General features: G+C 34.4%; 1 protein-coding gene across 2 annotated transcripts in view; it reads right to left on the minus strand.

The window, feature by feature from the left end:
* Window positions 1-27,473, minus strand: part of Il1rapl1 (interleukin 1 receptor accessory protein-like 1) — a 1,504,708-nt gene that overhangs the window by 734,561 nt on the left and 742,674 nt on the right. For both annotated transcript variants that reach the window (XM_017602087.3, NM_177935.2), the window contains 1 exon segment: window positions 24,692-24,971. In XM_017602087.3, coding sequence (XP_017457576.1) covers window positions 24,692-24,971 — 280 coding nt within the window.

Consider the following 27,473-nt stretch of genomic DNA (forward strand, 5'->3'; position numbering starts at 1 on the left):
TATAGCAGTTATAAAGACAATGAGATGCTTTAGTCTCTTTTAGAAAAATGCCCACGTTTTTGCCCTTGGGTATGTCTTATTTAATGTCTTTCTAATTTTTAATCTTTGTGCTTCAACTTATACTAAAATACTTTTAATCTTACCTTTGTTACCAGATATTCCTGGCAATTGTTTTAGTCAAAAAGCCATGAACTTCAGGTTTACTTGAATCTAAGAACCTAAAAGTCTCAGTTTACTAATGTTAATGGCTGGAATCTGGGTCTCCTGCCTTTGTCCTCCAAATCCCTAGCAAGTTGAATTTAGATTCATGCTAAAATTAAAATATTTAATAGGAATCTCTTTGATCTAAGCATTCCAGAGGTAGAGGCATGTAGATTTTTGTTAATTCAAGGCTAGCCATGTCTACGGTTAGTTTCAGGACAGCTAGGATTACAGAATGAGATCCTGCTTCAAAGAATAAAAATCAATTTCAGAATTTAAAAATAGTTATTTGAAATATACAAGAACACAAATTTACTTCCAATTTATATATCCTGGAATATAAACTACCTAACTTAGAGTTGTTAAAACAAAGACAAAAACAATAATCAAACATTTAATTTAAGTGAGGATCAGGAGTTAGTTAAGCGCTGCTACACAACTGTTTATTCTCCGACTCATCCGGACTTGATTATTATGCTAACATAGTTTTTTTCCAGATTTAAATGGTTTCCTTTTTTCATTTTGGTGTATTTTTTTAACTGAAGGCGTCTTTAAAAGTGACACAAAAAAGTTAATATTGCTATAGGACTTTTATTTATTGCTCTTGATTATGTTAATGTTCATATTCCCAGAACAGTTATTTCCATTAATCCATCTTCTCACCCCATTAGCCGTCCCTCTATTATGTCATTAGTCTGATTTCAGAAATGATTCTTCTTAGAGTTTCCAGATTTGTTTTTCAATATGTATTCTGTTACTTCATTTTGTTTTCTATTTTCAGTTTTCAAGTTTTGATTATTCTATTATAGAAAAATTGTCAAGACACAAATTTCAAAACAACACAACCATGCATTTCATATAAGTATAATATGAACAGACATGTGAAACAATTAGAGAGCATCCAAAGGTAATGTTGGCCCCCAAAGAATAAGAGTGATTTGTGTTATTCCAATTGGCCTTCATACTTTCTTAGTTGGACTAACCTTGCATAGTTTTCTCTCTGATGATAATAACCCACACTTCCTTTTTTAAAACACTCTATTTAAAAAAAAAACTATAAATGTGTTCTCTATCTCTTGGCATTTTTAAGCTTTAAAACCAGGAATAATTTCTAAAGTACTCGAATGGTCCCTTTTAAATTCAGTGATTGAGAAAGATAATGTCCCTGTGTCTAAATCCAATAGGGAGTAAGAGGTTGACTTCTATAAAGACCAATTAGCATTGCAAATGCCCCAGTCACCTTGATTTCACCCTAATTTCTTCCCAAACTTTCCTAGAAGCTCATTCAAATGCTTGAAACTTCTCTTGTCTATATTTCAATGAATGAGTTTACTCTTTCACCTTTACTGCAGTACTATTGTTCCTTAGTGCAAAGGTCTTTCATGCTGTCTTAAAGGAGTCTGATAAGATATCACTTTAACCAGGAGTGAGCTGTAACAAATCCTTAAAGTTAGTTAAAAATTACTTGATGTTTTATAAGGAATAGATAAGTGTAAACTTTTGTGGTCTTTTTTTCTTCTGAAGAAAGAAAATTAATTTTCATTCTTTCCCACAAATATCTTGGAATTTAGCATTATGTTAGAGGTTAATATATCATTTTACCCAGCCCAGGTAAATTCTCATCATGTATTTTTAATATTGTTTTGAATTGACTCAATTAACACTCTTAAGATTTCAAAACACATTGTCAAATACTGGACAAGAAGATTCATTAAATTTTATTTGGTTCTGGAAAAAGTTCTAATAGGATGTAGATAATTGTATGGTTACTTGTGTTTTCTGTGAATTTCTCAATATGTCAATTCATTTGAAAGACATTTGTTTCATTTTGTATTTATATATATACATGTGTGCCTCTGTGGTATCTGCAGAGGCAAGAGAGAGGTGTCAAATTCTCTGGAGCTGAAATTACAGAGCTCACAGCACCTAATCTGGGTGCTGGAAGCTGAACTTGGAGCCTCTGATAGAATAGCAAGCACTCATAACGGCTGAACCATCATTGCAACTCCATATTTTATCAATGCTAAGGTATATACATTTTTATGTTTACTATTTATGTAATTAAGAATGTCATTTAAAATTATTGTGGTAAGAAGCACTGTATCATAATTTATTGGTACTTACATTGATTCTTTTCCTATTATTTTGGCAACTTCTATTGAGTGAAACATACTAAATTCCTTGAGAGAACTTAGAAATATTATTATCAATAGAAAACATAGATAAGAGTTCTCTCAGATAGCTTTCTGATAACAATCAGTAAAAATATTATGACAAAGAGAAAACATGAATAAATTATGACAATAATTTTTATGTATCATTTAATGATGCTCAATGGCTCAATCACCTTGATTCCCAGAGTAGCAGTTTGGGGATGTAATAGAGCATTCATGATGTGGACCTAGTGGTAGGTCCTTAAGCCTTTGGGTGGTGTACTAACTGAAAACAAGGGACTCTGAAACATTCTCTTCTTTCATCTCCTTATTGCTAGTGGCTTGTGTCAACATACATTTTCTACCATTGTGCTAAGGTCCTGTCAATCAAGGAGCAAAGTATTGACGATGTTATGTTTGACTGCAAATGAGGTAAGCCAAGTAATGCTTTATCTTTATAATTTGATTTCCTCAGGTATTTTATTGTCCAAATGTAAAGTTGACTGGCACAGATCACATTTATACCTTAGCAGATTTGAAATATTCCACTGAAAGAGGGATAACTGAAGGATTTTTAGATAGGCAATAACACATTCGGATTTATATTTTATAGTATCACTTTCTAGACAATATGAAGTAAAATAAAATGTCTGACAGCTGAATTAGAAGCAATTAAATAGGTGAGAATTAAGGAGATTGCACTAAACAGTAAAAATGGGAATTGGACAACTAAAGATCTGGTCACAATTCCAGCTAACAAATATCACCATAGATAAGTACAGCATCTTCTTAAAGAGAGTGTGATAGTAAGTTCATGAAGCCTGATCTTCCTAGTTTTATATAACAATGAAGAAATTGCTAAGACTCCTTGCTTTAGTACACATTTTATTGTTATTTGTACCTCCAGATAATCTGATTTCTCCATTCATTTACTAATCAGAATTCCATATCCACATAGATCCTTCATCTCTAACTTATTCACCAAACATTATAAGTCCTAGCTGAACTTGGTGATTATTGCTTCTCAGATGGGCCTATTTATGTTGCCATATTTTCTAGATTCATGAGGTAGGGACTGAGATGCTTTCTTCTTCGCAGTTATAAACTCTCCATGCTTCTTGGAAACATTGCCATTTAGAAACATACCTGAAGGCTTTCATTGTACTTCACTAAAAGAGAGCTCTTTGGATTCTGGTTTATGAATCACCTCTTCTTCCCGTTATTACTGTCTTCCACAAATAGAGGAATGAATCATTCTAACGTCAAGGTCTAACATCAGAATAGGCTAGATTACAAGCAACTCACAAATATTAGTGACATTTTTTAGAACAAAAGTTCATTTCTCTCTTAAGTTACCAGTCTTCAAACACCTGGCATCTTCAGTCTGATGGCTTTTTGTGGTGCAGGGGGTCAAATGCTGACTTTGTGCACGTTAGGAATGAACAATATCCCTTGATTTTCTAAGATAAGATTTTGTGCCAGAACTCAGTATATAGCTATAGTAAGCTTTTCACAATTTCTTCTTTTTAAATTAATTTTATCCCTAGACTCATTATACTGCAGTTTGCATGGTATAATCTCTATTATATTAGAAAGTAATTCTGAAATGACAGTGTTTTTCCTTCAGAAGAAGATCAAATTATAGAAAACAGAGCTCTGATTATTTGCTACTTATGCTCAATAATAATTCTGCTAAATAAATTGTTAAGTAATTATTTTAATGGCTATATAAGTATCTATAACATATTTCTTTATAAAATAATATGTTCTATTTAAGTTTCAATCTATAAACATTTCAAACTATTGGACCTCATATTATATGCTCAGTTTCCAAACCTAATCACAGTTTATCTTTTAGCTGTCTAAGATACTTCCTTGCCCTCTTAATATCAGTTACATATACCTGGTGTCCCTACATTTTTAAAGCCCTTTTCCCAAATAATTTTATCTGACGCTGAGTTACTTCCACTATGTAAAACCAAATATTATTCCAACTTCTCTATCTATGAAAATCAACTTTATTTAGCCATGGTACTTCCTACTCTGTATCTATCATGACCATCTATCCCGTGATGCAGAAATGTTTTTTTAATGAGTCTGTCTGATATCTTCAGCATCTTGGATACATTTTATGTCTAGATCAGTTTTCTTTCCTTCTCAGAAAAAATTCAAGTTTCATATTTAGTAGGTATTTGATAAATATGTATCAAAATTACTAACAGAAAACTTTTTCATCTGAAATATATATATTCATATATATAATTTTATAATTTTGCGGTTCATAATATTTAAATCATCATGTAAATGGTTTAAATTTAACTGCCAGTATGTTATGAATAATCTATCATCCATCTATAGAAACATGTTTATATATTGATATTTGATGATAAGACAATAGCAATTAGTAACTTTTGAAGAAATGATAGGATATCATATCTATAGATAACATTTTTATGTGAGCAACAGAGAAAGTGTCCGAAGCAACAAACAAATCTCCCTCAATAGGAACGTAATCTCAAAGGTGACAGTGAAAGTCTGTGATGCCAAAAATATATTGAGTCCTTTATCATGTAAGGGCAGCAATAAAAAGTATAATTCTTTTAAGAACAGAGGTCTAGTAAACAAGTCTGTATCTTCACTTTGAATTAAAGACAGCATTTAGAGTTATAAATTGTTACACATTTCTTTAGCCATGGAAACCAAAATCAACTCTTGTTGATCAAGAAATTATGCCAATTACAAAAATTACCAAGGGAAACGCATGACAATAAATAAAAAATTCATGGCTTCACTTTAAGAGCAGGAATTAATATTTGGGGTAAACATCAGAGTCAAGGACATACTGCTTTACACCCTAGAGTTAAAGGTCTCTAACGTTAATTTTAGAGTAGTCATTAAGTACTGTTTAGAAAAACAAAAAAATGTTATTTCCTCCAGGGGGGTTATTAGTGTAAAGAGAGAGCTGTCATATTCACCTAATTAATGAAAACAACATTCAGAGATCAAAAAAGTTTGGTATTTTCAAACCATTACTTTATAAGTCAAAGCCTTTGAACAGACATTCATAGTAGCAATTTTCTTTAGAAATCCAATGACTGAAAATTCCAAATGAGAGACTAGAAGAGCATCTTTATTCTTTTTGAAAGCTATCTACATTAGCTTTTTGTACTATGTCAACAAGGCTAGCACGCAGGCTGTTATATTGCACAAAACTGGCTTTCTTAATTAAGAAGTTTTCAGAAGGTTGACTAATCTTCACTGCTCATTCATTTGAAGATCACAGCAGTGCAATCCAGAAGGGCTCCTGCTGTATCCTGCTGTAGCTTTGTTACCTGTAATTCTATCTCTAAATTGAATTTAGCTGAAGATGTACATCATTTTGAAAAGGAAAAAAAAACTATCAAAAAACCCACTTACCAGAGAATACATGTGTAAAAGGTTAGAAGGGAGATGCATCATTACATCTAGCATTCTGATATTTTCAGAGATGATATACACCCTTATACACATTTCTAGTATCACTTTGGGTTTAATAATTTATTCTTACTTATGTATGTTGAATATATGCCACATGAATGCAGTGCCTGGGGATTCTATAAGTAAGTATGGGTGATGGTAGTTGTGAGCTATGATGTGAATACTAGACATTGAACTCAGATCTTCTGGAAGAGCAGTAAGTACACTTAACTGTTGAACACCATTTGTTTTGTTTTTGAGACAGGCTTCCATTATGTACTTCAGTTTGTCTTTGAAATCCCATTTCTCCTGCTTCTATTTTCTAAATACTGGGGTTACAGTAGATTTAAACACAAGCATCAATTCATCAGTCTCTACAATATGATGAGCACTATGGTAGATCCTAGATGCTAACCATCAATAGCCTCTGTCTTCAGTGCTTATTATTGAAGTAGTTCTTGCACTTTGATATGCATGAAATGCAACACTATTAAAAAAACCTGACTGTAACCTGAGGACAAATTTTACATGTGCCATCTAAATAAATGTAAAAAGTAAACTTAATGTAGATAAGAGTTACATATATGCACACTGTACAATCAAATTCCAAATCTCCATTTCTTCAGCAACTCGTCTTCAGTGGGTATATGAAAGGATGAAGAGAGTTTTTGTTTGTTTATAAGCTAGCACCTATGTGATTTTTTTAAATAAAATTGCCTGACCACAATTTTAAAAACATAATGATGTTTTCTCTAAGTTAATAAACTTCATTATCTAACAAAACATTGTACATTATACAAAATGGAATAGAATGAGAATGGAATATTTAAAATAAATAATTCATGCTATAATTAGATGAAATAAGCTTTAAGGGAGTTCTTGGATAATGGAAAACAAATACACAAAAATAAAATTTATCCCTGGATTTTATCAAATGCATTTTGAAAAACCGATTGTCCTATAATGCATTCCAATTATGTTTGGATGGTTCAGTATCGCGGCTCTCTATCATTTTGGCTTTCTGTGTTAGAAATACACTAACTCAGAATAAGCTTCACATTTAACTGAAAATCATGTAAGACAAGCAGGCAGAGGAAGCTTTCTTTGTTCAAAATTCCTTGCTGTTTGAAACTGTATCTCATAATAAACATTTGCCCATCATTTGTTCTTCTTTCACCCTGAGGCAATGCATCTTAAGATGGTTGGGAAAGGAAGAGAGGAGGACCTTTGTTTGGGAAGTGGAGGAGGTGCTAGTGTGAATCACTGGGAAATTTTAGATAGAAGTATAAATGGAAGTTGGAGTTTTAGAGATGAAATTCCTTTAAAATATTCTGTTTAAAAAAGAAAAAAGAAACCTTGAAAATCTTTCTAAAACACCGGAAGTACTTGGATTGCAACTGAAGAGTCAGCCTTTTAGAGTAAGATTATACACCAAGTAGACTGACAACTCATCTGAAGCCACTCTGTTCATTTTCTTACTAAATACCAGGGCACAAGTTATGATGAATTCAAATATTCTTTTGGAGAATAGACTTCTGCATATTAAAGTTTATTCTGTTTGGCTGAATTCACTATTTTGCTCCCAGCAGTTACTCTGGTATCTATTATAGACATGTTTAGCAATCAATTCCAATGCATCATATGGACACTATATAAAATGTATTCCTGTGTAAGATTATAATACCAATTTGGGAGTAACTAATTCTAAAACTTCTGATATAAAATATTATGTTTCTGTTAAAATGTTAGTACAAAGTAACTTTAAGTCTATCATTTAGTAGATTGGGTTACAGTAAATAACCAGAAAGACAAATTAAGCCTTATTATTTATACATAGAATAAAATTGTGTTGCCATATTATTATAATCATCCTACTAAAAAGGCATCAAAAGTGAAATGATATTTGGATTAAGGGAAATCTCAATTCATTGAAACATATAGAGGGACATCTGCATCAATTGTTGGAAGAAATATCAATTATAACACATTTTAAAATAATTTTGAGTTCTTTTGATTACTGAATAAAAATCTAGTTTGATTTTCAGTACTTCTAAATGCTAGTTTTTAAAGTGCCTTGTCTAGCTTCTCTGGATCACCTATGTGATCATTAAGCTGAAAAATGATACAATTTTTACACTGAAATAAAAAGTCCATTCCAAATCTACATTATCTAATTCTAGGCTAAATAAGAACCACTGAGAAAAGTTTCTGTTCTGACACATGGCTAGGAATAGTGTGTAAAGCATGTAATGACCATTTCAGACCAAATAATAAGGTCCATTTATAAGTACTGAAGAGATCAGAAGAATTCTTCCTGCAGTCTCTGAAGACCAGAGTTTAGATCCCAATACCGAGGTGGATCAGCTCACAACTGCTTATAATACCAGCTTCATGAACCACAAGTTCTATTCTTGTATCCACATGCTTGTACACATAGATAGACACACATTTGTACAGACACATGCACATGCACATACAAAAAAATAGAAATATTTTTCTTAAAAACTTCAAAATGTGCCTATTTTAAGTTAGATACCATTAAAAATCCTGCTCTCTAGGTTCACTATGATCTTAGAGTGACCTTGGAAGTGGGCCACATATAGAAAATGGCCTTGGACTTTGACCCATGTAACATTTTGAAATTATTATAAAAATCCATGAATATCTACCTATATTACAGTTGCTTTTGTGGAGGGAGTAAAATATCTTTCTTAAGCCACTTTTCTAAAACATGATTATTCATTTTGATATAATACTGCACTGAAATGATGCTTTTGGAGGCTTAGAACAATACATGATATTTTCCTGAAACCATTAGACTAGCCTTCAAACATTACTTAAGCACTTCATAACCTGACTCTTTTATGAGAATGTCATTTATGACCTTCTTGGAGCAAATGGATCATTTCAGATCTATAATTTTGAGAGATTATTAAATCAGTTAAATCCTTACTCTGTGACCTCTTTAAGATTTTTTTTTAAGATTTTATTTTATAACCACAGATTCTGTATCATGGAGCAGTTACTAAATGGAGATCTGCGTGAAAGCAAGAAATGTCATTGTAAATGTACAATAAATCTAGGCCACAGAAAACTGAGAAGAAAAATCATAGTGGTTTTTAATCTGGGATTTTATAGAAGGTGAACAAAATGAAGCTGTATGTGTCTTAATCACTGAATCCCAGCTAGCTATTTACTTCCAAGGTAATGAGAAAAGCCATACTTAGAGACAATTGAAAGAACCTGGACTAAGTTAGGTAATTCAGGAATGTCAGTGAAGTTCTTCTAATTGTTTGTAAGTGTAATATTCACCAATATTGGGAATGATTACTGAGAGGAAAATGCTATGGTTATAAATGTTAAACAAATAATATTTACATTCATATCTTTACAAATTTTGTAAAGAAGAAAGATCACGACAGATTTTGAAGAAGTATAAAATTGTTTACACAAATGCATAATTTAACAAGTATTAATGGAGTGTTAATCATTTAACAATGGAAAATATGATATGAAATTATATTCTTATGAGTGGAGGGATACATTTTTTCTGCTACAAAATAGGTATGAATGCTCCTCACTATTACTCCCCCTCTTCCTTTTACAGTGTAGAAGATGTTTATATAACTCAACAACTGTTTACCAAGTGTTGTTTTCATCCTCCACCTACTATGGACATGGGCTGTTTAGGTCATGTTTGTAGAGAACTACTAAACCCTGATAAAAAACTTCAGCAAAGTGTCTTGGTATAAAATTAACTCAAACAAATCAGTAGCCTTCCTTTACTCAAAGGCTAAACAAGCTGAGAAAGAAATTAGGGAAATAACACCCTTCACAATAGTCCCATATAACATAAAATACCTCAGTGTGACTTTAACCAAGCAAGTCAAAGATCTGTATGACAAGAACTTCAAGTCTCTGAAGAAAGAAATTGAAGAAGATCTCAGAAGATGGAAAGACCTCCCATGCTCATGGATTGGCAGGATTAACATAGTAAAAATGGCCATTTTACCAAAAACAATCTACAGATCCAATGCAATCCCCATCAAAATTCCTACTCCATTCTTCATAGAGATAGAAAGAGCACTTTGCAAATTCATTTGGAATATCAAAAAACCAAGGATATCGAAAACTATGCTCAACAATAAAAGAACTTCTGGGGGGAATCACCATCCCTGACCTCAATTAGTATTACAGAGCAATAGTGATAAAAACTGTATAGTATTGGTAGAGAGATGGGCAGATAGATCAGTGGACTAGAATTGAAGACCCAGAAATGAAGCCACACACCTATGGTCAGTTGATCTTTGACAAAGGAGCTAAAACCATCCAATGGAAAAAAGAAAGCATTTTCTATAAATGTTGCTGGTTCAACTGTAGGTCAGCATGCAGAAGAATGCAAATTGGTCCATTCTTATTGCCCCGTACAAAGCTTAAGTCCTAGTGGATCAAGGACCTCCACATCAAACCAGATACACTCAACCTAATAGAAGAAAGAGTGGGCAAGAGGCTCGAACACATGGGCACTGGAGAAAATTTCCTGAACAAAATACCCTGAACAAAATACCAATGGTTTATGTCCTAAGATCAAGAATTGACAAATGGGACCTCATAAAACTACAAAGCTTCTGTAAGGCAACAGACTGTTATTAGGACAAAACAGCAACCAATAGATTGGGAAAAGATCTTTACCAATCCCACATCTGATACAGGGCTAATATTCAAACTATACAAAGAACTCAAGAAGTTAGACTCCAGAGAGCCAAATAACCCTATGATAAGTGGATATTAGTTCAAATGCTCGAATTACCCAAGATGCACAGACCACATGAAACTCAAAAAGTTTGACCAAAATGCAGATGCTTCATTCCTTCTTTAAAAGGGGAACAAAAGTAGCCATATCAGGAGATAGGGAGGCAAAGTTCAGAACAGAGACTGAAGGAACACCCATTCAGAGCCTGCCCCACGTGTGGCCCATACATATACAGCCACCAAACTAGATAAGATGGATGAAGCAAAGAAGTGCAGGCTGACAGGAACCGGATGTAGATCTCTCCTGAGAGACAAATACATAGGCGAATTCCAGCAGCAAACCACTGAACTGAGAACGGGACCCCAGTTGCAGGAATTAGAGAAAGGACTGAAAGAGCTAAAGGGGCTCGCGACCCCATGTGAACAACAGTGCCAACCCACCAGAGCTTCCAGGGACTAAAGTAATACCCAAAGACTACATGGACTGCCCCATGGCTCCAGCTGCATATGTAGCAGAGGATAACCTTGTTAGGCACCAGTGCAAGGGGAAACCCTTTGTCCTGCCAATGTTGGACACCCCCCACCCAGTGCAGGGGAATGTCAGGAGCCGGCATGTAAGGGGGATGGATGAGGGAAACACCCTTATGAAGGAGGGGGAGGGTATAGGTGTCTTATGGACAGGAAATCAGGAATGGGAATAACATTTGAAATGTAAATAAAGAAATATATCCAATAAAAAAATTAAGGATCATCTTAGCATGACAGAAGCCACTGCAACAGAAATGCTTGGGTACGCCAAAACCACACCTGTTTCTTGGGACAGTACAAAGTCTGCGACACAGTGTATGTTCTGTTGCTTAAAGCTAGACTTTTGAAAACACGTCTTTGCCTTGCTCCTTCTTCTGAAGCTTGTCATGCATGAGCCTGCTCAGTCTGTATTGCAGCTAGGTATGATTATGTGAACAAGTTCTAGCCTAGCAGATAGAAGCAGAAACAACCAAGGAAACCTCTGGGGATTGTTCTGGAAGTTAGAAAAGACCATGTTCTTTGTTCCTTTTATTCTACACCTTCCAGGTTAAGAATTATAGATATGGTTTAGTGATTTTCATATTTGAAAATAAAACTGAAAGCCATAACCTAGAGGGAGTATAGTGAGAAACAGAGAAGAACCTTAATTATTGGATGGCCCATGAGTGTTAGCTCTGAAATGTTTATATTTTGATATTACCTGGAGAATCAGAGCTCTTCTCTTCACCTTAGTCTGCTTTATACTTTTTAATTAAAAAGGTTTTTTATTTTATTTGTAAGCATGTTTTGGTTGCATGTGTGTATGTGTGTCTGGTGCTGGCTGAAATGGAATAAATGGTTGTGGGCTGCCATGTGGGTGCTCAAGATGAACTCATTCATTAAAAGGGCAGCAAATGTTCTTCTGAACCACCTTTAGTCCCTTAAATTTTTATTTTTAATTTTGTGTGTGTGTGTATGTGTGTGTGTGTATGTGTGTGTGTGTGTGTGTGTGTGTATGTGTGTGTGTGTCTTGTTTGGGTGTGGACCAGTATGTATCAGTGCAGTGACTGTAGAGGACAGAGAGAGCATCTGGAATTATTAGCAACCATGTGGGTTGTGGGGATCAAACGTCGATCCACTCCAAGAACAGCAAGTACTCTTAACTGCTTCACAGCCTATCCATCCCCTGTTTACACTACTTTTATTTATGTTCTTATTTGTATTCAAAATCTGTCTTGAATTGGCAAACTGTAAATATTGTTCAAAGGATCTTTCTTTGTTCAGATTATCAGTCATGTTTGTTTAACCAGAGATGTAAAGATGCAGCATAAAAGTATCTGCCCTTAAATTTAATAGTCCATGAAATGGATTCAGAGATCCACAGCCAAACATTAGATCGAGCTCTGGGACTCTTATGGAAGAGTTGAGGGAAGGATAGAGGGTTCCAAAGGGGATCAGAACGCCACAGAAAAACCAAAAGAGTCAAGTAATCTGAATCCTTCGGGGGTCACAGAATGAACCACCTACCAAAAAACACATATGGGCTGGATCTAGGCCTCCCCTCACATATGTAGCAGATGTGTAGCTTGGTTTTCATGTGGGTTTCTCCTAAAGCTGTTGCCTACTTGCTGGTCCTGTTATTCTGACTGGGATGACTTGTTTGGCTACAGTGGGAGAGGATGCACTTAGCTATGCAAGACTTGACACATCAGGGTAAGGGGATACCCAGGAGGAGGGCTAACTTTAACTTCCCTCCAAGAGAATTAAGGGATGAAGAAAGGTACTTTCTGAGGTGGGGAGGGCAATGATAGGGATGTAAAGCAAATAAGTAAATAATAATTTTCCATAGTCTAAAGAAAATTAAGCACATGGATAATCAAAGTAGGCCCAAAGACTCCTTATTGGTTTGTTGAAATGCTGCATGGAAGAGCATTGGTAAGGTAGCTGTACCCAAGATCTTACTTATGCTAGTAATAGGCTAAAGTCTTCACAGACTTCTTTCTCAAGATCCTAAGAGTTTGGTGAAGCCCTTTGAGATTTTACTGGAAAGAATTAATGTAAACCTCTTGGCATTCTCTTTTTCTTGTTTCTCACAAGAACATCTGATCAACATAAAGTCTGTCCAAATAAGAATAACCTCGGATGAATTTTTTCTAGCAAAACAATCTGGAGTCTATTTTTTGTTTCATCATTGCTACCCTTAATTATCTAAAAATAGTACACATTGCTTCATATCCCTATTACTGTAAAAACTCACTGCCCATTTACAATGTTTCAGCTTTTCTAAACATTTATATAATGGCTGAATATTGCTTAACAGAATTGTTTTTTCTTAGTAGATCCTGTTTTACAACTGCTTACCAATTACATCTAGCCCTTTCTTCTTTAATTTTGAAAGGTGTCTTCTGAAACGTGACATATAAAAATTCTGACTGATCTTTTAGGAATTTTTTGTAGAAAGTAACAATAATTGTTAACTGTTGGTAGCATTTTGTATATCAGGAGGTCAGTAAACTATCACTGAGAACCCAGACTTGGATCAAAACTTAGTACTCAAAGTTGTCTTATTACAATAGAATCATGATCATTGCTTCTATGGTGTGTACAGAATGTGACTCGTTGCAATATCATAATAGTTGCAGTGGGGACTACGTAGCTGGCAAAATCTATAAAGTTTATCATCTGACCTTTTAGAAAGTTAAGCAATCTCTATGTCTTGTTTAATATGAAATTTTTCATTATCAATTAGATTTCCCTTACCGAAGAGCTTTAATATCACTGAAAGTGCAACTTTTTCCTGAACTTTGATGAGTCAGTTTTCCCTTTGTTGTCTTATCTACATCTATTGACTTTATCTACCTTGTTTATTCAGGAACAGGATGCAAAATTAGAACTGCAATGAAATTTGGATGTTAGGTGCTTCATCTTCAAGTTTTGACTTTAATAAGAAGTTTTATTGGTCAGTGACTATTATTTGGCCTGTCAATCTACTACCTGTTTGCCCTCTTCATCAACATTAATATTATCTACTTTTAAATTGTTCCATGTGTGAATGTGTATTTCTGTATGTGTATGTGTATGTGTATGTGTATGTGTATGTGTATGTGTATGTGTATGTGTATGTGTATGTGTATGTGTATGTGTTGTTGTTGTTGTTGTGTATGTTTTGGAGAATACCATGTTATGTATTTCGTTGTTAGAGGACAACTTTTGTGTGTTGGTTTCTTCCTTCTTCTTTGGTTCCCAGTGATCTAAGTCAGGTTCCCATTCATGGATGAAGAGCTTTATACTCTCTGAGCCATCAGTGAGTAATACAGAAAAAACTCAGCAATTTCCTTTTTGGTAGATGTTTTCAAAAATTAAGAAAATATCATTAAGACAAATGTGCAGCTACCAATAAAGTTTTGCTACCTTACAATTCTTATGGCCAACACATGTTTACACTTTAATAATTTCCTCCGTTGGTTAGGAGTGCTAGCTTATCATGCATGAATTACTGAGATAGACCTTCAGAACTACAATGGATAAATAAGTGAATGAATATATTAATTAAATTAAATTTCTTCATAATTATTATTTATGTGATATTAAAGCTTTCCAATGATATTTGTTAAATATAAAAAATTTTTATTAATGACAAGCCTAATAAGTATATATTAATGTTGAACTTAAAAAATGTGTGTGTTCTCTGTAGTAAATCATAACTTAATAGCTTTTTCACTCTCATAGTACATTGAAATATTAGGCAAAGCATTTCTAATATCAATGTCTTAAGAACGTATCCTCGTATCAGTCCAGCAGAATTGATTTCATATTTCCAGTTAAAAAGCAGGCTATGATGCTGAAAATATGAATTTCTTGGAAGGTAACAGTTTATAAATGAAATAAGCAATTCACATCCATTTTAGGTTTTATTCCTAGCAACTGGATATATTCTCTGAGAGAAAAAAGCCAGTAGAAAAATAGTAATTTGGATAATTATTGCCTTGTTCCAAAATAATTCAATCTGTTCAAAAATACTTCATGTTTGTAGGAAGAAAGCTAAACTTAGTGGCTGTTTTAGGTTGATCTATCACTTTTGTATCATCTCCAAATATTATCAAAGTTATGCAACCAGAAAATCTCATTAAAGCCTATTATGACATGTGAGATTTTTCTCATCAAAAAGTTGTGGAAGAGTGCCTGATTTACAGTTCTGCAGTTTCAATATATTATCCACTAAAGACTTGAAATCTCTCATTAAAGACCATTCACTTATATTGCCCCCCCTTTCTTTTTTACAAAGATCTAGAATATGTGGTTTCACTGCTTTTTTATAATCAATGAAATGAGGATTGTGTGTTATTTTCTTCATGAGTAATTATTAAAATCATAAAGTAATATAAATTAGTCTATAGTAGTGTTTTCAACAAGGTATATTTTAGAACTTTAATTTCATCCATTACTTTATTTTAAAAATATGTCTTCAGTGTATCTTGTTGAAAAACACTTCAAATAGATTCTCAAGGCTAATTGTTAACATATTTTGGATACATCACGTTTTCTATCACCAATAGAAGATAGTTAAGAAGATCCATGTGACAAACTGAAAAAAGCTAGACTAAAAATATTTAAGATTTTTTATTTTATTCATTATGACTTCCATATCAAAGTGGAATGCAATTTGTCATGGAAATACTTTTCTCTGGTTGTGGTATCTATATAATACATTGGGTTCTACTTTAATGCCTGAATATTTCATAGCATTTTAAGTATTACAAATTATAACCGGACAAATAGATTTGTAGATTAAAAATAATCCCACACATCCTTCATTTTTTTGGAAAGCAAGGAGGTAGAATAAAGAGCTGCTGAGAAACATTTCTATTAAGCAGAATAGCCCTTATCAAGGAACAAGTAACATGCCCCAATTGGAATATGTAATTGCAATTGGCAGTGACCATTCAGTACCTCCCATCATAGCCATTTATTTCAAGTAGAACTATTTATTTTAGTTTTACTATGCTCTGTAACCATTACTGGCAGAGAATATGAGAGCAAGATAATGTCTTCTTAGTTTGATTTAGAATTAAGAGGAGCTTCCCCTGAACAATTGCATTTGAAATAAGTGTAGAAAAAGTCATTTACATCAAGAACTGGCATAGAATATGTAACCATAACTTTTTGAACTTACTTCAATACCATAATATGACTTGGGAAATAGTCTAAGGACTAGTATGAGTGTCTTTAGAAGACAAGTATTTCTAGTTCATTGCTATTTCATAGACATTGAAAACGTTCAAAATCTTATTGAATGTAAGCCGTTGTGTAGGGTTCTCTCAAGTTAGCTTTATACATGGCTCAAGGAGCATCAATAAGCATAAAATAAGCAAATGTTATAAATGGTTACACATCCTGGCCTGTCATGTGAAATATAAGATTATTCTGTTGAAGAAAGTACCTGAAGACAAAGAAAAAAGGTGTTAAATATTTGTATATGGTGGAGTCTCTGCCACAAGTAACTATTGCCGAAAGCCCACTAAGGTAAGATCAGTCTACATTGCAAAAAGTGTTAATGTACAATATGTTTTGTTTTAAATTATTATGTTGTGGACTGTCTTCAACTCACAACTTGTCACTGGAATGATTTTCTTTGAGCAATTTTGGACAGATAGGGAAAAGAACAAACATAAATTAGATTCTCTTCAGGAAATAAGTATGTATCATTTGAGTAGACAACAAAAACATAATATCAGGAAATTAAGTAAAGGGGAAATTCATGCATTGTTCTGCAGAGACCAAGCTGTGTGGGAAAAATACTGCATTTCCACATCACTGAAGATGCGCTTTCCATTTTTCAGGCATTCCTTACATGTTTTTCTCATGTTACACCCAGGAATTTCAGTTGTCAGAAGGGAAATATATATTATTTTAAACTATATTTTTTATATATATAACAAGTTATTACATGCATATTTTCTCTTTTGCAAACAACTCAAATGGATAAAAGTTTAAAAATATTTGTATATTTAGCATTAACACATTATTATTACAAAATTGTTAGATATTTGTTTTATATGAATGAATGAATAAATGAATTTCTCTAAGTACTTTTTGATAGATATTTAATATGTAGAATCAATGCTAAATGAGAATCATTTGATCTCCAAATAGAAACTCAAGACAATGGAAAAAGAGCTAGATGTTGTAAAGAGTCCATTATGATGACTGAGAAAAATCATGTTTTTAGAAATTGTTAGCAATTGAAATCAAATTACAAATATATTTTACTAATATTCCAGAGAAAAGAAATACTTACATACCAAATACTAAAGTATTTATTTTGTATACTAAGGTATTTATAGTAGTTGCATATTTCAAATGACAGAATGCTGATGAAGGAAATCAAAGAAAAATACCTAAATATATGGAAAGTGCTACTACATTAATAAATCCTGGAGTTCACCTCCTTAAGATAGGAGATCGTCTCAAATAAATTAATAGGTTTCACACAATTGTCATAAAATTAGGTAGGGTTAATTTTTTATTGCATAAGTTATTTATTCAGTTTACAACCAGTTTGCAGCTTCCCCTCCCTCCTCTCCTTCCAGATCCTGCTTTCATCTCACCTCCTCCCAGCCTACCCTTCCTCTCTTCCTCTCCAGAAAGGTCTGATCTCTTATGGAGATCAATTAGCCCAGGCATATCAAGCCAGAGCAAGACTAGGTGCATCCTCTTTCACTAAGGCTAGACAGGGTCGCCTAGTTAGGGGCAAAGTAGTCAAAGACAGCCAATAGCATTAAGTTTTGTAGACATGAATATTCTAAACTGTTCATGGAAAATAGTAAGCCATAAAATAGTTAAAACAACTATAGTGACTTTGCAGCATATTTTCAGGGAATGGTTTTGAAATGAAGAAAGTAGCAGGACTCACTATGTTAGAATTTTAAGTCTATCATATAATTGCTCATGTCAAATCCCTGTAGTATAAGTTCACATTGTACCTAAAATTGGCTTAAAATGAATCAAAGTCTTAAATGCAATATGTGTAACAATAAAATGTTTGTATTCATTATTTTAAATAATCAAGAAACATATATATATGTATGTATGTATGTATGTATGTATATATATGTATGTACATGCAAAGTTTCTATTTCACCTGAAAAGTATTATCCATATGTAGAAAGCTTTATAACAAGCATCATTGAAACTAAGAACTTTGTTTTTCAGAAGACATCAAAATTATAAACTTTGAAGCTGTGTTATGGCAGAAAGTATTTTCAAATCATATATCTATAAACAAACTAGAATCTAGACATGCAAAGACTTTTCACGGCCCAGTGAGGAAGATATATTCAATTGAATTATAAAATAATAAACAAGTGCATGAATATAAAATTTGCTGAAGAAGATAGAGATGGTGAATTAGAATATAAAGATGCTAGCCATCTTTAACTATTAGACAAATGAAAATTAAAGTCATAATAAGATGTCTCAAGAAGTCATTCAAAATGGCTTTAATGACAAAATACTTCAATTAAATGGTGAACTCTATCACCTGTGCACTGCCAGCAGGAACATGATAAAGTTACATTGTCAGCTAATGTGATGGTTTGAATGAGAATGGCTCCCATAGGCTCAGCTCATGTATTTAAATGTTATAGGGAGTGGTGCTGTTTGAGAAAGACTAGGGGATGGTTTTGTTGAGGGAGCTGGGCCTTGACTTTTTAAAAGTTCAGTTTAGGCCCAGGCTCTTCTCTCTTTCTCCAACTTGCAGATAATATGTAAATCTTAGCTATCCCTTTAGCACTATGCTATATATACCACTATTTGGTGGCTTCCGTATTGGGCAAAATATTACAGAGAGGGGAGGGGATTATGAAAGAATAGGAGAGTCCCTTCATGGCATTATTCTCATTATGATATTGAATCATAGTTTTGAAAAATATCACCATTGAACACACAGTGGCAATGGCTCCACCATATCCTGTATTTTATTTCTACTCATGAATTATAATTTTATAATGAATTTAGGAATTACATATTAAATAAAAGGGATGCATTGACAATATGCCACCATTTGGGGCACTGGGCATACCTATGTAAGAAAATGCTAATTGAATACAACTCTTTGAAATGAAGAATTACAATGAGGTCAGGAATCCATGGAAGTTTGTATTCTCTTATAAAAAAGTACTTATTTCTATACACAGTAATGATAGAAAGAAACTGTTACTCTCATTCTTTTTATGTATAGCAGTAAAATAAAAAAATAAGGGAAAACTGAGTAAGAAGTACTTTCTTTGGTTAAAGAAACCATGAAGTGTTATTCTTTCAAAAGTGCATACTAAATCAAAATGGAAGGGGACTTTTGTTCATTATCCTAATAGTAATCCATACGTGCTCTGTGACACAAAACTTCACAGCTCATATTTGGGTATAGGTATGAATTAGCTGTACATAAAGGCTTGTCAAACTATGCCATTGGTAAGTTGATACCGTGGACATATGAGAAAACTTCAACCTTTTGTTAAAATCTAATCCTTTGAAACTGCTAAAATTCTTTGCCAGTGGATTATTCAGAAACTAATGGTGACAGTTTGTGGCCTGTCTGAGAGCTAACAATGTGCCAAAATGTCAGAGCCTCAACTAACAGCCCTTAGACTCATACTCATCAGCAGCAAGCCATGTTGTTTTAAATGCTTTTTATAAAGATTTTGAGTACCTTTCTCCAAATTGGAAAAGGGAGCTATATCATCATAAGCTGCAAATCAATTGCATGCTTGAATTTCAGTGGGAAAAGTTACCATTTCTTCATTTTGTTACTTTCTCCAGAATGCTGTTTGACACATTAAACTTTAAGCTTTTTGCCTTTCAGCTTCACCTTCCATTAAAATGTAGACATAGGAACAGATGGCAAATGTCATCATTTTGGAAAATTGTCAACTTTTCATTCATCGTTGCAACTCTAAATTCAGTGATCTCTTTAATGCAATTTCTTAGAGGACTGGATCAGAGGTTATATTTAAACATACAAAGAATTGCAGGTCAATGCTTTTAAAATTCAAATTACTAATGTGACACACTATTATAACACAACAACAGATAATAAAAATGAGTGTTTTCATATAGATATCCAGATGAATGAAGACACCACATTTATGTTTTTTATATAGTCACCTTATGTTTTTACATGACATATAGAAAATATGAAATTAAGTGATAGTCTAGTATGAGCAGGTAGTTTAAACAATACTCCTTACTTATACTTGTATGACAATTATTTATCAATAAATACAGAAAACCTTTATTCCTGGTAACAATGAAGTCTCAGTATAAAAGTTTCCCTAGAACCTAAGAAAACAAGCATTGCCCAAGTAAGATACATTTGTTCTTTAGAAAGGTGTTAAATTTTTCTGATATTACTTTCTGAATTAAAAAATATATTCACTTGAATTTTTCATAGTAAGTCCAGGTTCTAATGCACATACTTGTGTTTTTGAAGTATTTTTTTTTATTTTGTACGTTTAACTCTTACATAATTTTGAGGCATTTTTAACACACTACCTTGACCATGACCGTGGTCTAGCATAAGCCAGAGTATAGTACAGAGGGGATTTGTAGGACACAGGAATGATTACCGCTAATAAAAATTTCAGAAGTAGAAATTTAATTGGAGAAAAATAATAAGTAATTTTCGGACTTTTTCAAACTTCAGAGAAGACTGCTTTAGAGTTTTCATTCAGTAGCAAAGCACTGACATTCAGAAAAGTGAGATAAAAAGATTCAAACATATCATTCTTATAGACAGCTTTGTAAGGGCATCTACTGTCTTTCTAGTAGGCTCTGTTTCACAATCCATGAAGGGATATACATGCTTAAACTGAGATTTTTAAACCTTTTTAAAAAAAAGTATTCATTTAATTTATTTACATTTCAAATGTTGTCCCTCTTCTTGGTGTTCCCTCCTAAAACCCCTCCACCCTATCACACCCCTCTTTGCCTCTAAGAGGGTGCTCCCCTCACCCACCTACTTGCTCCTGTCTTACCCCTCTGACTTCCACTGTAGCTTGGGCAACAAGCCTCCATAGGATTAAGCTCCTCCCCAACCGCTGATGCCAGATAAAACAGTCCTCTGATATATATGTAGCAATAGCCATGGAGCTCTGAGCTCGCTGGGAGCTCTGAAGGGTTCCTCTCAGTTGATATTGTTGTTCTTCCTATGGGGTTGCCATCCCCTTCAGTTTCTTCATTCTTTCCCCTAACTCCTCCACTGGGGTCCCTGGGCCCTGTCCAAAACCTGGCTATGAGTATCTGCATCTGTCTTAGTCAGGTGTTGGCAGAGCCTCTCAGAGGACAGTTATACCAGGTTCCCATCTGCAAGCACTTCTTGGCATCAACAATAGTGTCAGAGTTTGGTGTCTGCAGATGGGATGGATGCCAAGGTGGGGGCAGTCTCTGGATGGCCTTTCCTTCCGTCTCTGCTCCATTTTTTCTCCTTGAGTGTCCTTTAGACAGGAACAATTTGGGTTAAAGATTTTGAGATTGGTGGATGGCTCCGTTCCTAAACTGGGCACAATATCTATCTACTGCAGGGATTCACTTCAGATTCTATATCCCTGATGTTCAGTATTTCAGCTAATGTCATTACACCCAGAACCTTCCTTCACTCTTTCTTCTGTGATTATTTTGTTCCCCCTTTTAAGTGGAATTGAAGCATTCATACTTTGGACTTCCTTCTTGTTAGCTTCATGTGGTCTATGAGTTATATCCTCAGTATTCTGAGGTTTGGGGCTAATATCCACTTATCCATGAGTACAAACCATGTATGTCCTTTTGGGTCTGGATCACCTCACTCAGGATGATATTTTATAGTTCTATCCATTTGGCTGCAAAATTTGTGAAGTTGGTTTTAATAGCTGAGTCCATTGTGGAATTTACCTTATTTTCTGTATCCATTCTTCAAGTGTGCGACATCTGGGTTGTTTTCAGGTAATGGCTATTATAAATAAGGCTGCTATGAACCTCATGAAGCACATGTCTTTGTTCTATGTTGGAGCTATTTTTTGGGTATATGCCCAGTAGTGGAATACCTGGGTCTTCAGGTAGAACTATCTTCAGTTTTCTGAGGAACCACCAGATTAATTCTCAAAGTGATTGAACCAACTTGTAATCCCACCAGAAATGGAGGAGTATTCTGATTTCTCCACATCCTTACCAACATCTGATACTGCCTGAGTTTCTAATCTTATCCATTCTGATTGATGTAAGGTGGAAACTCAAGGTCATCTTGATTTGCATTTCCCTGATGACTAAGAATGTTGAACATTTCTTTAGTTTTTTTCTCTGCCATTCAATATTTTTCAGTTGAGAATTCTTTGTTTAGCTCTATACCCAATTTTTAATAGGGCTATATGTTTCTCTGGAGTCTAACTTAAGTTATTTGATATTCGATATTAACCCTACACCCCATTCTTTAAGTTGGGTTATTTGAATTTTTTGGGCTCTAACATCTTGAGTTCTTTATATATTCTGGATATTAGCCCTCTGTGGATGTCGGGTTAATGAAGATCTTTGCCCAATCTGTAGGTTGATCTCAGAGACTTGAGCAAGCAGTATTCTGTTCAGTATTTTTTTTTCCTGTGCCAATGTTTTTGAGGCTATTTCACACTTTCTCTTCTATTAGATTCAGGGTATCTACTTTTATGTGGAGTTCCCAAAGTAAATACTCTCATAACCCTTAGGTAAATAGAAAGAGTCATTAAACGTCTCACAAACAAACAAACAAACAAACAAACAAACAAACAAAAAAAGCCAAATGGGTTTAGTGCAGAATTCTATCAGACCTTCAAAGAAGACCTAATACCAATACTTCTTAAATTATTCCATGAAATATACACAGAAGGAAAACTATCTAATTTGTTCTATAAAGCCACAGTTATGCTGATATCTAAACTACAAAAGAACCAACAAGGAAAGAGAACTTCAGACCAATTTTCCTTATGAATCTTGATGCAAAAATACTGAATAAAATTTCTAAGAACCAAATCTAAGAACACATCAAATAAACATATAACCCTATTAAAAATAAATATGATGATTCACTAAGATCAAGTAGAATTCATCCCAGGAATGCAGGGATGGTTCAATATATGGAAATCCATCCTCATAATCCATTATATAAACTAACTCAAGGAAGAAAAACCATATGATCATCTCATTAGATGCTGAAAAAGCCTTTGACATAATACAACGCATTTTCATGTTAAAGGTCTTGTAAAGTTCAGGAAAAGCAATATACAGCAAACCAACAGTCAATATCAATTAAATGGAGAGAAACTTGAAGCAATCCCATTAAAATCAGGGAGAAGACAAGGCTGCCCACTTTCTCCCCTATTTATTCAATATAGAACTCAATGTTCTATCGAGAGCAATTAGACAAAAGGAATTCAAAGTTATATAAATTGGAAAGAAGTAAAATTATCACTATGAATAATATGATAGTATACATAAGTGACCCACAAAATTCTACCAGAGAACTTCTACACCTGATAAACTACTTCAGCAATGTGGCTAGATATAAAATTAACTTTAAAAAATCACTAGTCTTCCTCTATTCAGAGGATAAACAGGCTGAGAAAGAAATTAGGAAAACACAATGGTCACAAATAATATATAAAATAACTTGGTTTGACGCTAACCAAGCAAGTGAAAGATCTGTATGACAAGAACTTCAAGTCTCTGAAGAAAGAAATTGAAGAACATCTCAGAAGATGGAAAGGTCTCCCGTGCTCGTGGATCAATAGGATTAACATAGTAAAAACTGGTGACATTATCAAAAGCAATCTACACAGATTTTAACTGTTAATGTGTTAAGTGGATACTGCTTTGATGCATTATTAAGTAATCTGGGAATTTTTCATTCTAGTCTGAAAGAGATGTATAGATATGCAATTAATTCCCTTAGGAGTGATAACAAACACTTGCTATTAACTTTCATCTTTGCCCAAGGAGATTTGGGATTATTTTTTATTATTGGAAATTGTCATTAACAAAAAACGTTCTATAACAGAACCCTTATATTCCTAATATAGCAGGAATACTCTTCTTCCTCTGTATTCTCAAATGCTGCTCACACACACACACACACACATACACACACACACACACACACACACACACACACACGCACACATGTGCAGACACACACAGCATCACCAAAATCATCTTTGCAAATGTGCATAAAGCAGAGGTGTCTCTGCTCTGTCTGTCTGTGAAGGGCACTAACAAAATGTTACAGCTCATTTAACAATAAACTATGCATCTTTCCTGCAAGACCTTGCCTACATTTTATTTGCAACATTTTATCTTCCCTATAAATTTTATTTCATAGTCTTTAGTAATTTCTGGCAACAGAAGTAGATACCCAGATGGTATCTCTTTTTTCCATAAGCTTGAAATAATGTCTCAATATAAATCGCAATCCTAATTTTTATGATTTACATTCTAAAATTTAATACATGGCAACATATGCAAATATTGAGACAATACATGTAGTTGACTGTGACAGCAGGAATCTTTAAGAATTAAAAATACTATGTAGTTTCATCAAGTCAATAATAATTTAATTAAAAGAGTACCTGATGACACAGGCATAAAGCCCACTGTCCTGTAGTAATGTTGGTCTGAACCAAATGGAGTCTTCCTCTTTGCTCATTCTACTTCCATCAAACGCAATGGGTTCTTCAAAATCTCCTGGACCAGAGCTTTTATACCACATTAGGCTGAGTCCAGCACTTTGGGCGAGAGTGTAGTTTGTTCTGATATAACCATAAAAGAGCGCACACTTGATTCTAACAGGCTCTCCCACCAATACTTGGTACTTCTTGATATCAACAGACCAATCAGTGCATCCATCAGCTGCAGTAAGAGAGGAGAGAGAAGAAAATCATTAGAGAAAAGAATTAATAATACACTAATTCATTCATTCATTCATTCACTTAAATGTTTACAGATCATATGTATAGAGTCAAATTTATTCTAGACACAGAATATACAGTGATGAATAACACAGAGATTTGTCCTCAAAAGTAGTTTACTCTGCTGCCAACATTTTATTTGTTTAGTTTTAGTTTGTATCCCTAAGGTCATTATTTATTTATTATTACTCAGTTGTAATATACTATTTAGCTTTCTCAGTAAAAATAAATCCTGGCCTTCAAAATATTTTCCAGTCGTTTGGGACCCACATAAAGACCGAGCTACACATCTGCTTTATATGTGGCAAACATGATGGGGGAAATAGGCGAAGTCTAGAATGTGTATGCTCTTTGGTTGGTGGTTAGGTCTCTTAGAGCCCAAAGGGTCCAGGCTAGTTGACTCTATTAGTCTTCTTGTGGAATTTTTATCCTTTTTTGGGCCTCCAGACTTTCCCTCAAATCTTCTATAAGAGTTCCCAAGCTCTGTGCAATGTTTGGCTGTGGCTTTCTGTATCTGTCTGAGTCAGCTACTGGGTGGAGCCTCTCAGAGAACAGCCATGTCTGCAGGTATAACAGAGTAAAATTAACAGTGTCAGGGTTTGGTGCTTGCCCATGGTAGTTGAACCAGTTATTTTTATCTAATTGGATATTTTATTTATTTACATTTCAAATATTTCCCCTTTCCCAGTTTCCCCTCTGCAAACCTCCTATCACATTACCCCTTCCCTTGCTTCTATGAGGGTGCTCTCCTACCGGCATACCCACTCGTGCCTCACCACCCTAGCATTCCTCTACATTGGGGCATCAATCCTTCACAGAACCAAGGGCCTCCCCTCTCCAATTGATGCTAGATAAGGCCCCTTCAACTCCTTCAGTCTTTCCCTTAACTCTTCCATTGGGGTCTCTATGATCAGTACTATGGTTGACTTAGAGCACCCACATCTGTATTGGTCAGGATCTGGCTGAGCCTCTCAGGAGACAGCTATATCAGGCTCCTGTCTGCAAGCACTTCTTAGCATCTGTCATCGTGTCTGGGTTTGGTGTCTGTATATGGGATAGATCCACGGATAGGATAGTTTCTGGACTGGTTATTGCTTAGCAATTCCTTCAGTCTATGCTCCATTCCCAAATTACTCATTTCTTGTGGACAGAATAAATTTGGGTTAAGTATGTTTTGGGTGGGTTGGTGTCCTTATCATTCAACTGGGGTTGCTGCCTAGCTACAGGAAGTGACCTTTTCAGGTTCCATATTCCCAATGCTGGGAATCACAGCTAAGGTCATCCACATTGATTTTCTGGATACTTCCCCTATCCCAGGTCTTTGGCACAAGTTGAGATGCCTCCCCACCCTCCACCACGCCATCCCCACCAGTTCCAGATTTCCATTCATTCTCATGGCCATCTGGCCTGGAGGGGTGCCCAGGAGGAGGAAAAGTGGTCAGGATGTAAAGTTAATTTATAAAAGGAAAATTTTAAAAGGAGGAAATTTAATTTTCCAGCAACGATAAGAATGAAAATAAAATATATGTGCATTTGTTTGTTTTTATTTTTATGTGCATATATATATATATATATATATTTCTGCTGTATTGAGGCATTGTCAGGAGAGGGGGTTGGAGAGAATTTGCACTTATCTGTTACTTGCTTCTCCCATGTTTACTTGGTGGATTTTTGCAGCATACAAGGCTTCCCCAGGACTCTTAAAGTGAATGGTACGCAGCAACTTGGTAATAAAAAAAAAAGCAGCTACTCTTCAGGTGTGACATCTTCTAATGAATATTTCCCCTGAGAACTTGAGAATTTTTCTGGCAACCCCAGTGGGCAATTGTATTGTCATCAATTTCTGCTAATGCAGAAATTCTGTGACTTCTAACATTCAGTTAAGCATGGCAATACTTCTCAATAATGCTTGTATCACTGCTCTAATGAAAGAAAAATAATGGGATTCATTACTGGAATTTCCAGTTTATTTGTTTGGACAAAGGCAACAGATCGTCTATTAATTAAGGGTCTCTTTTGCTGTGAACTGAATGTTTGTGTAACCCCCTCTCTCTCTGCATACATGGAAGCAGTAACAACACACTATGCTAGTGTTTGGAGATGAGTATTTGGAATTAGATGAGGTCAGAAGGCTGTGGCTCCTTTTGATAGGATTAGTGCCCTTAGATGTAGAGACATGAAAGCTTGTTCTTTCTTCCACTGGGACTCACAAAGAGTTCATTGTGTGAGTATAAAGAATGAAGGTATCCATTTATAAGATATAAAAAGAATGATGACTACAACTGAATTGATTGGTACATTGACATTGGGATGTCCAGGTACTAGCACTAGGAAAAATAACTTACCATCATATAAATAACTCTGCCTATTATATTTTGTTATGGTAGCCCAAAGAGAATAATGTATTTTTCCTTGTTATTAGTGTGTCCATTTAGTTTTACAA

The sequence above is a fragment of the Rattus norvegicus genome, chromosome X, assembly GCF_036323735.1.
Source record: "Rattus norvegicus strain BN/NHsdMcwi chromosome X, GRCr8, whole genome shotgun sequence".
NCBI classification, from domain to species: Eukaryota; Metazoa; Chordata; class Mammalia; order Rodentia; family Muridae; genus Rattus; species Rattus norvegicus.